This window comes from Fukomys damarensis, unplaced genomic scaffold (genome assembly GCF_012274545.1).
Source record: "Fukomys damarensis isolate Sample0158 unplaced genomic scaffold, DMR_v1.0_HiC HiC_scaffold_30, whole genome shotgun sequence".
Taxonomy (NCBI): Eukaryota; Metazoa; Chordata; class Mammalia; order Rodentia; family Bathyergidae; genus Fukomys; species Fukomys damarensis.
In genome coordinates this window covers 699,928-712,575 of record NW_022900942.1, presented here as the reverse complement: position 1 = coordinate 712,575, position 12,648 = coordinate 699,928, and the positions used below count along the sequence as shown (strand labels likewise).

General features: G+C 36.6%; 1 protein-coding gene across 1 annotated transcript; it reads right to left on the bottom strand.

Moving 5' to 3' along the window:
* Window positions 1–10,284: 10,284 nt before the first annotated feature.
* LOC104866675 (olfactory receptor 7G3-like) lies at window positions 10,285–11,286 on the bottom strand. Its single transcript, XM_010630852.1, has one exon. The coding sequence runs from the start codon at window positions 11,284–11,286 to the stop codon at window positions 10,285–10,287; it is 1,002 nt and encodes a 333-aa protein (XP_010629154.1).
* Window positions 11,287–12,648: the final 1,362 nt, after the last annotated feature.

Here is a 12,648-nt window from a genome sequence, read left to right as displayed (position 1 = left end):
TTGTGCACTGCAAATTCTAGAATTGTAATTACAGGGTTAACTTGCTCTTTTCTGTACTTTGTGGATGAAGAACTCAAATTCACTACTGTTCTATTGGCAGCCAGTCAAGTTTTAAAATGTTACAATCTGAGAACAGAAGAAAAAAATGGGACTCTGTAAATTTATTTTTCTTTTTATTAAGTTTATTGGTACAATCTAGGTCTACAATACAGTTACATTCATCACTGGGATCCTGTACCTTCACATGACAGGTCTTGGTTCTCTTTTTTCCCCCTTGTCCCTGCCCTCTCTTCCCCCTCCTCCCCTCCCCATTAACAAACTCTTTATTTCCATTTTTTCATTTTCTCATATTTTTCTTTTCCCTTATTTTCTTTTCCCTACCCTTCCCACTTTCCCTACACCTTTAGTCATTTTCTTCCACTGTAAATTTTAATAACGAAGACAAGTTTATTTTAGAAGGTTTATTGTAAATGATTCAAGAAAATATTAAGGAAGCTAAAAGTAAAGTAAGATATACTTCTTTCTTTCTTTTTTTTTTTTTTACTGGGGATGGAACTCAGGTCCTTGTGCTTGCAAGGCAAGCACCAGAACCACTGAGCTAAATCCCTGGCCCAAGATATATTTTTGATATGAAATGAGTTTGTATATTTGTCTTAGATAGAAAGAGAGAGATACACAAGACAAGAAAGCCTAGGTATGTTGAGACAGTGGGTGGAAGTGATTTATCAAGGAAATATAAGTGTTTTCTTTTTGGTTTCAAGCTTGTTATAAAAGGCTAGCACATATTGGCAAAAAGTTTTCATTTGTTCCAATTCTACAAGATAATTCTATTAACTGACTTACAAAAAGGTTTGACTAGAATTATTTACCATTATGAAGCTAAAATTACAAAAGAATATTTTAATTCATTTCAGTTAAATATATTTCAGTGCAGCCTACTTTTATAAATTGCCTTATATTTTTGTTGTTTTTTGTGCAAATCTAAATCTGTTTTGGTTGTGTTCAACAATTTTTTCCCATTTTTGACCTTTAAATTTTTTAAAAACTGTAGTGGCTTTCAATTTAAATTGGCTTATAGATAAATATTATTAAAGTTAAAGTGATGCTTTTACCCCTAGGTTGCTAAAAGGTTAAAAATATGTAATACCTACTGTTGTCTAAGTGTAATCATTCCAAAACTTTAATTTGTGACAAATAGTGTATTAATTATTACAATCTGGTTTGTAGAGGTTGCTAAATAAGCTTTATCAAGGTAATTCAATGGAGACCCTTAGGTTTCAGGGAACTACTTAATGAGACTCCTCTTGGAGAAAAAAATGTGGCTGCTTGTAAATGTTTTCCATCCTTTGCTCTCTAGGGGAACCTCAACAGTCTCTGTACTCTTCCGACAAACTGATCCAAAAGGTTTTATAGCCTTAAAAGACAGTTACATTAGTGAATATTGCTTAAATGTGCTATTGTCATAATTTTACATTGGTTGTCAACAAAGGGTTAAATTCCAAATATGCTATTGTGATATATTTACATTGGTCATCCCCAAAAGATGAAATTTTCTGTGAAAAAAAACCAAGATTTTACTGAAAAGATATTTTAGGTACCAAAGTAATTTAAAGGGGATGAGGTTTCATACATGTAATTATGATTTTTATTCTTAAATTTTTGGTACAGTAAATGTATTCATGCTTTCTGACTGCACAGGTTTTCTACTGTGTTGTTTATGGTAATAACCTTTTCATTCAGATATTTCCATTTATCTTACACTCCAGCTATGTATGATAAAAGGTTCTTTTATACACTGATGTATTTTTAGATGGCATCCTATCAAAAGATAATTATTTGAGTAACATTTTGTTTGGATTTATGGAGGAGAATGAGTGCATTTAATAGTGGCTCTTTTATATTAAGACGTATATTTAAGTTTATTACAAAGATAATGTCATGATTGTCATGCTAAAATATTATGTGTGACTCTCAATTTAAAACTTTTTTCTATTAACATGTTACAGAGATTCAAATACTAGAACAACCATGACTGATTAAAAAATAACAGACTTTGGACTATATTTTATAGTCCAACGTGCTTAAGATTCAGGTAAAATTATAGTCATTAAATTCACTATTCCTATTACTGTGCTAGTGTTATTTATCTTCTCATCTGGGTGATCAACAATTAAAGTTTAGAGACCAGACTGGGCTAAGAAGACAGACATTATTTTGGCCCTGACCCTTCAAGGTGTACAAAGAACCCAGAATGTGAGCGAACCTTTGCTACAAGAACCTACAACTTACGTAAGCCACCCAAACTCCTGAGCAGGGAGATTGTTGGACACAAAAAGATAAGAATCAGTAGTGTACTAAAGGACTTTCACTTGTAGGGAAAAATATCCCATATTTTCACAATAAATAACATGTTCAAGCAAGGCTATAACACATCCTCATGGCTGACACTGACAGGAGCTGAAAAGCTGTACACACATTTCAAATTAACACCTGTGGCGACTTAGTTGACCTTTATAGATAGGAACAGGCCAATTTTAATTAATATAGGCCTCACTTTAACTTGCTCTTGAACACCCAGTAGAAAAGTATAATCCAGAGATATATGATGTCAAGACAGTACTAATAAAAACTGCATATAAGAAGGGGCTCCACATCCCTGGTCATTTGAGAGATGCAGATGAAAACAACACTGAGATTCCACCTCATTCCACAAAGAATGGCTGCTATCAAGAAATCAAACAGTACCAAATGTTGGCAGTGCTGTGGGGAGAAAGGAACCTGTGTCCATTTTTGGGAGGAGTACAGACTGGTGCAACCACTATGGAAATCAATATGGAGATATCTCAAAGAGGTAGGACTAGAGGTTCCATTTGACCCAACCAGCCCTCTGCTGGATGTATTTCCAAAAGAATTAAAAGAATCATATCACAGTTCTGGGGATTTAGCTCAGCGGTTTGGTGGCCTGCCTTGCAAGCACAAGGACCTGAGTTCAATCCCTGGTACAAAAAAAAGAATCATATCACAGTGACATATTCACACCTATGTTTATAGCAGCACAGTTTGTAATAGCTAAGACTTGGAAAGAGCCCATTTGACCATCAGTTGGAGACTGGATAAAGAAGATGTGGTTTTTCTATAAAATGGAATACTACTCAGCCATGAAGAATGAGAAATTAGAGTCATTCATAGGAAAATTGATACATATTAAGGTTATACTCTTGACTGAAATAAATGTCACACCTGTGTGAATACCAAATAGTTTCTCTGGTGTATAAAATCTATAATAGTACATAATATTCTAATGAGATAATTAACAATGAGAAATACGAAGAAAAGGGCTAAAGGTGTAGGAAAAATCAGAAGAATACTGAAAAGTAAAAAAGCAAAAAGAGAAAAATTTGAGAAAATGAAAAAAATGGAAATAAAGTATTTGTAAACAGGGAAGGGAGGAGGGGGTGAAGGGAGAGCAAGGGTATGTGGGAAAATTGAGAACCAAGATTTCTCATGGAAAGGTACAAGATCCCAATGATGAATGTAACTGTGCTGTATACCTAAAATGTACCAATAAACTCAATGAGAAGAAAAAAAGTAGGGGCTCCAAATGCTGTCCCCCACTGGCAGTTACCAACTACATTAGTAACTAACCCCTGTCACGTGTCAATAAGAGTCTGTGGTAAAATTTATACACCTCAAAAAGGGTTTTGTATTTTGAAGTTAAATTTTTAAATTTTCAGTCTTTCCAGTTAATTTTTTTAAAAAATTAATGAATTACCAGACTTATGGATAATCTCCATTAATTAAAGGATCTAAAAGTCGGCATGTTGTAATCACTATTTTAGTCCTTTAAAAACTGTCTCTCAAATGGATCTTTACATTACCTGCTTTTTTATTTTAGTACTTGTGCTTTGATTATGATGTTCTAATTTCTTTAAAAAACTGTTTATTCTTGCCGATGGGCTGCCAAACTCCAAATGATCATATAAATAAAACCAAGATATGTGCTAGATTTTTTTGGCCAAAATTCACCAGATGGATTTTATATAGCTTATAATTGCTAAATTACAACATAACTTTTGTTTAAGGCTTATTAAATTATCTCCTGAAGAGAGCAGTAAAGTAATTTACCAAGATTGTAGTAAAGAGAGTTCTTGCATACATTAGAAGGAGTAGTGGGTGAGTACTACAGAGAGAAAAAAGAAGGGAAACTAAGGACACTCTGTATAGCTGTCTTTAACCTGACAAAATATATATAACAAAACACACAGATATGGGAGGAGGATGTTAGGGAGCATAAGGAAGGGACATATGCTTTTTGTGTTCTTCAAGATGGGGATGTATATCATCCTTATAGGGTTCAGCAAGATAAGTATGGGATGATGTAAAAGCCATGCTTGTTATAGGAGGAAACGTTAATGACTGTTTTGCTGTAGGTTTTTTAAACAGTTCAGTTTGAAGCAGAGCACATGTCTGATATAAAGCAAAATGGAGTAGCCAAAAGGAGGGCAAATCAGTCCATCCCTTATTGCTCAGCCCTCCACAGTACTGGGAACCAATAATGGCTGAATCAGTCCAGTATCTGTCTCAGCACATAAAATGCATCCTGATTTTCTAGTATCTCCTACCCTTTTGTCTGTCATTTAATAAAATTTGATAATATGTACAGTCCTCCGAGATAATCGAGGAAATCTCCTCTTAAATCCCCTCTTCACACCCAAGTAAGATTAAGCCATATATCATTTAAGATATTCATCTACTATTAGAACTGGATCATAAGATATTATGAGGCCTACTTTTCGACCACTACAGAGATGATATCTGGTGAAACCATAGAAAAGTTATACATTGAGGCACCAAGGGAAGTGTCCGGAGCATATTGTCTCTGGTACCATGTCCAGCCAGGTATAACACCAGCACTCAGTTAAATCATTGGCGAGATGAGTACAATCAAGGATGAGAACACCTCACAGAAAAGTGAATGAAGCCAGCTCTGTGTTATAGTAAATCCCTTACCTGTGAAGTCCTTGGGATAGAGCTTGTCTTTATTGTTTGATTTTATCAATGCTGGGTTTCTTTTTCTTAAGAGAATTGAAGGCATCTTTACTAATCGATTTCAAATGTCACAATTATTTCAAAACACTGATATGATACAATAATGCAAATATTATAAGTTCAAATCATAAATATGGTGAATACTATTGTTGGCATGAAGGCCACATTTATGAGTAACAGCTCTCAGCAACAACTTCACAGGCTATCAATATTAAAAGTAGGGCTCATTCTAGAATGAAATTCATGTAGTCCTAACCATACATACAGCCAGGTGGAAATCATTATCTATATATAAACACGGATTTGCTTAAATACTGTTCCTAACATATCCACCTTGTCAACTGGCCTTCTTCTGACACTGAACATAGAAAACTTGCCAAAATTAGGAGCCACTTCAAGTTCTGCCTCTGAGAAACTTGAGCAAAGAAACTGTGTTTAGAATATAAAATCATGTGTTGCACTTCACTATTAGACTTTTAAAAATTTAGGATGTACGGCAAGTTGAAAGCATCTGATTGTTTATGCCATTATCTCATTAGAAAAGTGTGTTGAGAGAAGTTCTCAGCATCCTGGCTCACCTGTAAGCCAAGCATTTTCTACTTTCTCTGGAAATTTACATCCAAAACATCATGACAGCCCATCACATAACACAGGTTAACTTACTGATGAGTTTGCTCAAAGAGATTGTTAATGTCCCTATTCCTGAAACTATAGGCAAATTGTTCCATATCTGAGTGACAGAATATATCATGGGAGCCACTTTAGACTTCTTACATGATTTTGTTATTGCAGAGCTGATGTAAATTCCAAAAGTCAGTCCCATAGAACAAAGAGGCAACTGACAGATGACACACACACGTGGAAAAGGCTTTGTACTCCCCTCCAAATGATGGCATTCTCAAGACAGAGGACATAATGTGAATATGAGAGAAAATGATTCCAGAAAGAGGAGCACTAGCAAGTAGGCCAGTCACCAAATGTACTAACAGATTATTGAGGAGGGCATCAGAACAGGTGAGCTTGTTGATCTGAGTAAGTTCAGACAAATGGAGAATCTCTGGGCCTGTGCAGAAGAACAGCCACAGTGCAATCAGAGTGTGGAGCAGAGCATGCAGGAAGGTAATGAGCAGGAAGGGCAGAATCAAGACACACAGAGGCAGGGTCTTGTGATGACCATGTGCCTGAAAGGGTGACAAATGACCACCTAGCATTCCTAGGCCATCATTGCCAGGAGGCAATTTTCTAAATCAAGAAAAATCATTGCTAAGAGAGTCACCTAGTATAAGTGATGCTGTGATTATGTGTTTGGGTGTTCGCCAGGATCTTTGGGATCCTGGCAGTACTTAAACAGATGTGATTAAGGGACAATTTGGAGAGGAAGAAGTTCATGGGAGTGTGGATTTGGGAGTCAGAACTGACAGCAAGGATGATGAGCAAATTTCCAAGGATGGTTACCAGGTACACGGACAGGAACAGCCGAACCTGTCCAGCTTCCCAAGAGCTCCCTTGAGGGCAGGTGCAGTCAGAAAGTGGGTCACCCCACTGCCTGGGTTAATTATCTGCCACTTCTATTTTTCTCTGGGACTGTGATGCCAGAGATCACTGGCCTCCCCAGGACTGATCTGCTGTCCCTATTCCACTACCAAATATTGACACCTGAGCTGGAGTAAGGGGCCCTGGGGAGACAAGGTGGAGGGTGGAGTGAGTTTGGGGGAGAGGAGTAGAGACTGTCAGTGTTTCCTTGCTGCCTGTTGTATTCCAGTGTCTGGTCATTTGGCAAGGGTGTAATTTAATAAACATGGACTAACTATTTCCCTGTGTCCTGGATGCAAGGTTCCTATCTGGACAAAGTTCTTCTGAGATTCCAGCCTGCCACATAAAAAGAGAGGGGTGGCTGCAGCTCTGGATCACCTGCAGTCCCAGGAGAAGGAATTCTGAGACATCTGCTTGGTTTTTAGCATTCAGATTTTTGAAGACCCTGATGGAAAACGATGGGGTGAAAGGAATAAAATTATGGACAGCAGCATTTGCCACCATCACTTGAGACCAAGATCTCCCATCAGAACAGCTTGATCTTTGTATTCCAAATTGAGAAACAGAAAAATAAATTTCTGTTGTAAGGCCACATAGTCTCTGGTTGTTGATAATGACATTTCAACTGACACACTCACAAACTGCTCCCCACGATTTTTACAAGAGGTGAAATAAATTTCAAAATGTGTTGTATTAGCCATTATGTTTAAGAAGGAGCAGATTTCTACTCTGAAAGAAATGGGATTTGGCCTTTGACAGTGTACATGCCCAATAGAATAAGATTTGGGTGTTTATTATTGCAGAGTTCAGGAGACTTGATGAAGAAACAGTGATGGGAGGGACTTCTTTCCCACCATTTCTCTGTTTTTATTAACTCTCCTCATTTCTCAGGACTGAATGCTAGTAACACATTTATATACATTTCCAAAGCATTAGCTAAGATAATTTCTACTTTCTTCTTTTAAAATATTTAAAAAATATTTCCATTTTTCATTTGTTTATTCATGTAGTTATGCCATATTAACTCTTCCTATATGAATTTAGGATTTTCAATAAGGATTTTTGAAATTCATGGGAAGATTGCTTAGGAAGGTCTTTCATAAAAAATTTATCCCCACTCATTTTTAAAAAGAGGAATATTGACAAAATACAGAAATTTACCTACTAAATTATCAAACAAACTCAAATTTTCCATCAATCACAAGACCAGTAACAAAAAGAGAATAAAATTACACTAGGTCTTGAAAATATTCAAATAAATTTCATGGTGAGTGGATGAAGCCAAGGGACATTGTGGACTTATCTCATCTCATGAAGAGAAAAGTACCTCCTTTTTTAAGATAATGAGGAAAATATCCTAGGAGTTGCAAAGGAGAAATATAGAGCATGTTACTTATGCACTTGTTTGTTTTTTTTAAATAATTTATATTTGTGAGGAACAAAATAATGTTTTCATTTTGTATACTTGGAGTAGTGATCAAGTTGCAGTGATTAGCATATCCACCATTGAGACTTTTACATTTTCTCCTGGTGAGTACATAAAGTTTTCTTTTCCTAACAGCACTGAGATGTACGAGGCACTTCTGTAATTATATTCACCCTTCTGGGCCATAAAAAACCAGAAATGACTACTCCACTCACAAAATAACACACTTCCTGTAGATGGGTTATTCCTTCGGGCCACTCCTTCCTATTCTAAACCATCCTCGGCAATCACTATTCTCTCCACTTCTATGAAATAACCTTTGTTAGGTTACTTTTGTGAGATTATGCTTTTTATCTTTCTATACCTGATGTATTTTACCTAATGTAATACCCCTCAAGTTCATCCACACTGTCAGCAATGACAAAGAAGATTTCATGTGCTTTATGTTTGAATAATATTCCATTCTTTGTATAGAACACATTTTATTTATTCATTCATTTGTTCTGCATATTTAGGTAGATTGCATGTATGGGCTATTGTGGATAGTGCCACAATAAACATAGGAAGACAGGAGTTTTTTGCCATGCAGTCTTTCATGCTTTACCTCATACACATTTCCACTGGGGTAATATGATAATTTTTTCCTTATTGAGTTTATTGGTACATTTTAGGTATACATTACAGTTACATTCATTATTGGCATGTTGTACCTTTACATGACAGGTCTTGACTCTCATTTTTCCCCTTTTCCCTGCACTCCCTTCACCCCCTCCTCCTCTCTCCATTTACAAACACTTTATTTCCATTTTTTAATTTTCTCATATTTTTTCTTTTCCCTTCCTACCTTTCCCCTACCTTCCCACTTCCCCTACACCTTTAGTCCTTTTCTTCCTATTTCATATTGTCAATTATCTCATTAGGATCTTATGTACTATTATAGTTTATTCACACCAGAGAAACTATTTACACATGTGTGACATTTATTTCACTTAGTGTTTTTTTTTTTTTTTTTTTTTTTTTTTTTTTTACTTATTCTAGTGCTGGGAGTCAACTCTAGGTCCTCCACATATGCTACACAAATGCCCTATCACTGAGCTTAGTCACCAGCAATCTCTTTTTTTCTTTACTTTAAAAAGTATCTCAATGTATTGGTTACTTTGATCTTGAACTCATGCATTTAAACAATCTGCATGCCTCAGCATCCAAAAAAACTTTGCCTATAGAAATTTACCACTATGACCAGATCTTCACTGTTGGTTTGATTTGCATGTAAAGATATTAAATGGCCACGTATTTAGCTCAGTTGTACTGCTACCTGGATTGTGAGCACAAGTACCTAAGTCTGATCCCAGCCAATAAATAAATACATTAATTAATTAATTAATATAAAATTAAAAAGAGAAATCTGGAGAGCATTTTGGGCCAAAGTTTTATCTTACTGCTTCCACCACCTGCTTCACAAGCACAAGGTCCTTGGTTTAATCCCTGGTTAAGAAAGAAAGAAAGAAAGAAAGAAAGAAAGAAAGAAAGAAAGAAAGAAAGAAAGAAAGAAAGAAAGAAAGAAAGAAAGAAAGAAAGAAAGAAAGAAAGAAAGGATAAGGAAAGAAAAGATTGAGCAATTTGAATATATCGATTGCGCACCTTTCTCTTCTTTTGAGAAATGTCTATTCATATCCTTACCCATTTACATTTTCTTTTTTACTATTCAGTTGTTGGTATTTTTATATATGCTGGGTATTAACCCCTTGTCAATTGTGGGGTTTGCAGTTATGTTCTCCCATTCTGTGTTTCATCTCTCTGCCATGTTGTTTCCTTTGCTGGTAGGACTGGTTTATTTTGGCTCACAGACTTAAGATGATTCAGTCCAGAGTTACCCAGATCCACAGCAAGAAGGATATGGTGGAGGGGTCTAATAGAGGGCAGCTGCTCACATAGTGGTGGCCAAGAAGCAGGGAGTAAATGAGGAATTGGGAAGGGTGATGTGACCTTCCAGGTCAAAACTCCAGGGAACAGCATCTTCCATCCAGATCCAGGTTTCTATCAGCATACTCAGTCCTGATATCTTGAGTGGAGTAATACAATATTGAATACAGCACTCCCATTGTCCAATCAACCTCCAATAGGCCACCCTTTAAATGCAGGAACTTTGTATCAAACCCTAATAAAGAGATATAAGATATCACTGGTAGAATTTAAACCCAAGTAGTCTGATTTCACTATTGCCATCCTTTACCATTTGATCTCTGCTCAGGTATAGTCAAAGACACTGGTAAATCTTACAAATCATTCATTACCTTTTTTCTCTTTGACTTATTCCAGGAGTATAAGCATCTGACATATGAATGGAAAGATGATATCCTAAAGATGAGTTTCCCTAAAGACCTCAGCATTTCCTTATTCCTGAGGCTATAGATAAAGGGGTTCATCATGGGAGTCACTACAGTGTACATCACTGAGATAATTGCACTCATCCTGGGGGACTGAGCACCTGTGGAACTGAGGTACACCCCAAAACCTGTGCCATAGAACAAAGAAAGTCCTATTAGGTGTGACCCACAAATGGAGAAAGCTTTATACTTTCCACCAGCTGATGGGATTTTCAGGACAGAAGAGACAATTTGAGTGTAAGAGAAAATTATCCCAGAGAGAGGAACAACACCCAGCAGTCCTGTCACCAAATACTCCATCATGCTATTGATGAGGATATCAGAACAGGCAATCTTGAGAAGTTGATCCAATTCACAGAAAAAGTGGGAAATCTCCAGGTTTGTGCAGAATGACAGCTGCAGTGCCATGGAGGTGTGGAGCAAGGCATCAAGGACACTGATGATGAAGGAAAGCAGAACCAGCAGCCAGCAAACTTTTGGGTTCATGATGACATTGTACCTCAAAGGGTGACAGATGGCCACAAAGCGGTCATAGGCCATCACAGTTAGCAGCATGGCATCCATACATCCAAAGATGATAAAAAGAGACATTTGCGTCAAGCAGCTCACATAGGAGATGACCCTGCTGTGAGTTGAGATGTTCACAATCATCTTTGGGACTGTGGTGGTGATGAAGCAGATGTCAGCCAGGGACAGGTTAGAGAGGAAGAAGTACATGGGGGTGTGGAGGTGGGAGTCAGAGATGACAGCCAGGATTATGAGCAGGTTCCCGAGCACTGTGACCAGATACATGGACAGGAACAGTCCCAAGAGGATGGGCTGTAGATGTGGATCATCTGACAATCCCAGGAGAACAAATTTGGCAGTATCTGAAATATTTTCTGGTTTCATGTCATTGGTAAATCTGGTAGAACAATGATAATAAAATGAACTATATGGAAACCACCTGAAGTTTATCTGTTTTAATATCAAAACAGGTAAGTTTTTCCCAGGATTATCTTTCTTCTCTTTCTTTCCCTTCTTTGTTTTTCCTTGAGCATTTATTTTCCCACCCATTTTACCCATTCCAAGTTCTTCTATATTTATTTTTGAAAAATATTAACCTTTGAGAATTATACATTTTTAGGAAGTACAATGTTACATTGTTAATTTTCAAATCAGTGTAATTAGCAATCAACACCTTATATATTTATAATTTATTTCTGGCAAATGCATTCAAAATTTATCTTTTACCTATTGTGTATCTATTAAGTATTTCTATCTATTTTGAAATACACAATACATTGTGTCTAACTACAGTCCCTGGGGTTTATTTTCTATTTGTAGTTTTAGAAATACATTTATAGAGAATATAATAGGAAGGAAATGTTGTGTTTACAAATTTTTGAGTCATTTTATCAACTAATTAAAATTCATAAAGTACTTATGTTACCACATGCCTTCCAGGATCAAGTCCATCACCTGTTGTCCCCATTGCTGTGGGCTTGTGTGGTGCATCACAGCAGGAGAGCAGAATAGTGCAGTATGTGTAGGTCTCACCTTATAGAAAGAAAGGTACAGAGAAAGGCAGGAAGAAACAAGTTTCCAAAATTCCCGCCCCAGAGTGGTCCCACCTCTCAAAAACTCCACCACTTTCCAATAGCCCTAAGTTGGAGACCAATACTGTAGTACTTAGGCCATTGTGGACATGCCAGAGCCGACATAGATGATGGATAGATAGATAGACAGACAGATAGATAGATAGATAGATGATAGATATAGATAGATAGATAGATATAGATATCTACCTATAGATAGATAGAGATATATAGATATCTATATATATAAAAATATATATATTACTCTGCCTTTAAGATGGCTTAGGCAAATTATTATAGAAAAAAAGTTGTAAGGAATTTAATTTGAGAAAACAGTACTGGACACAAATCCTGCCTATTTTACGGTTTTGTGACTAAAGGTTTATTGGTGCACAGCCATTCCTTCGCAAGTTTGCAGACATAGCTCATGGATATTGATAGAGTACATTAGACAGGCGGCAGATGTGGGGAAATGGCAGGAAGAGCATAGAAGAAAATTCTATGAAAGGGCATGGTCTAGATTTCCTGAGTTTCTAGTCTGCAGGCTTCCTGAAATGACCACATCAAACCCTCTTTGTGCATTCCCTCTCCTGGTTGGTCTTATACCTTTCATGTCTACACAGTAAACTAGAGGCACAGATTGCAATTTAACCTATGGTCACGCTCTTGGTCCAAT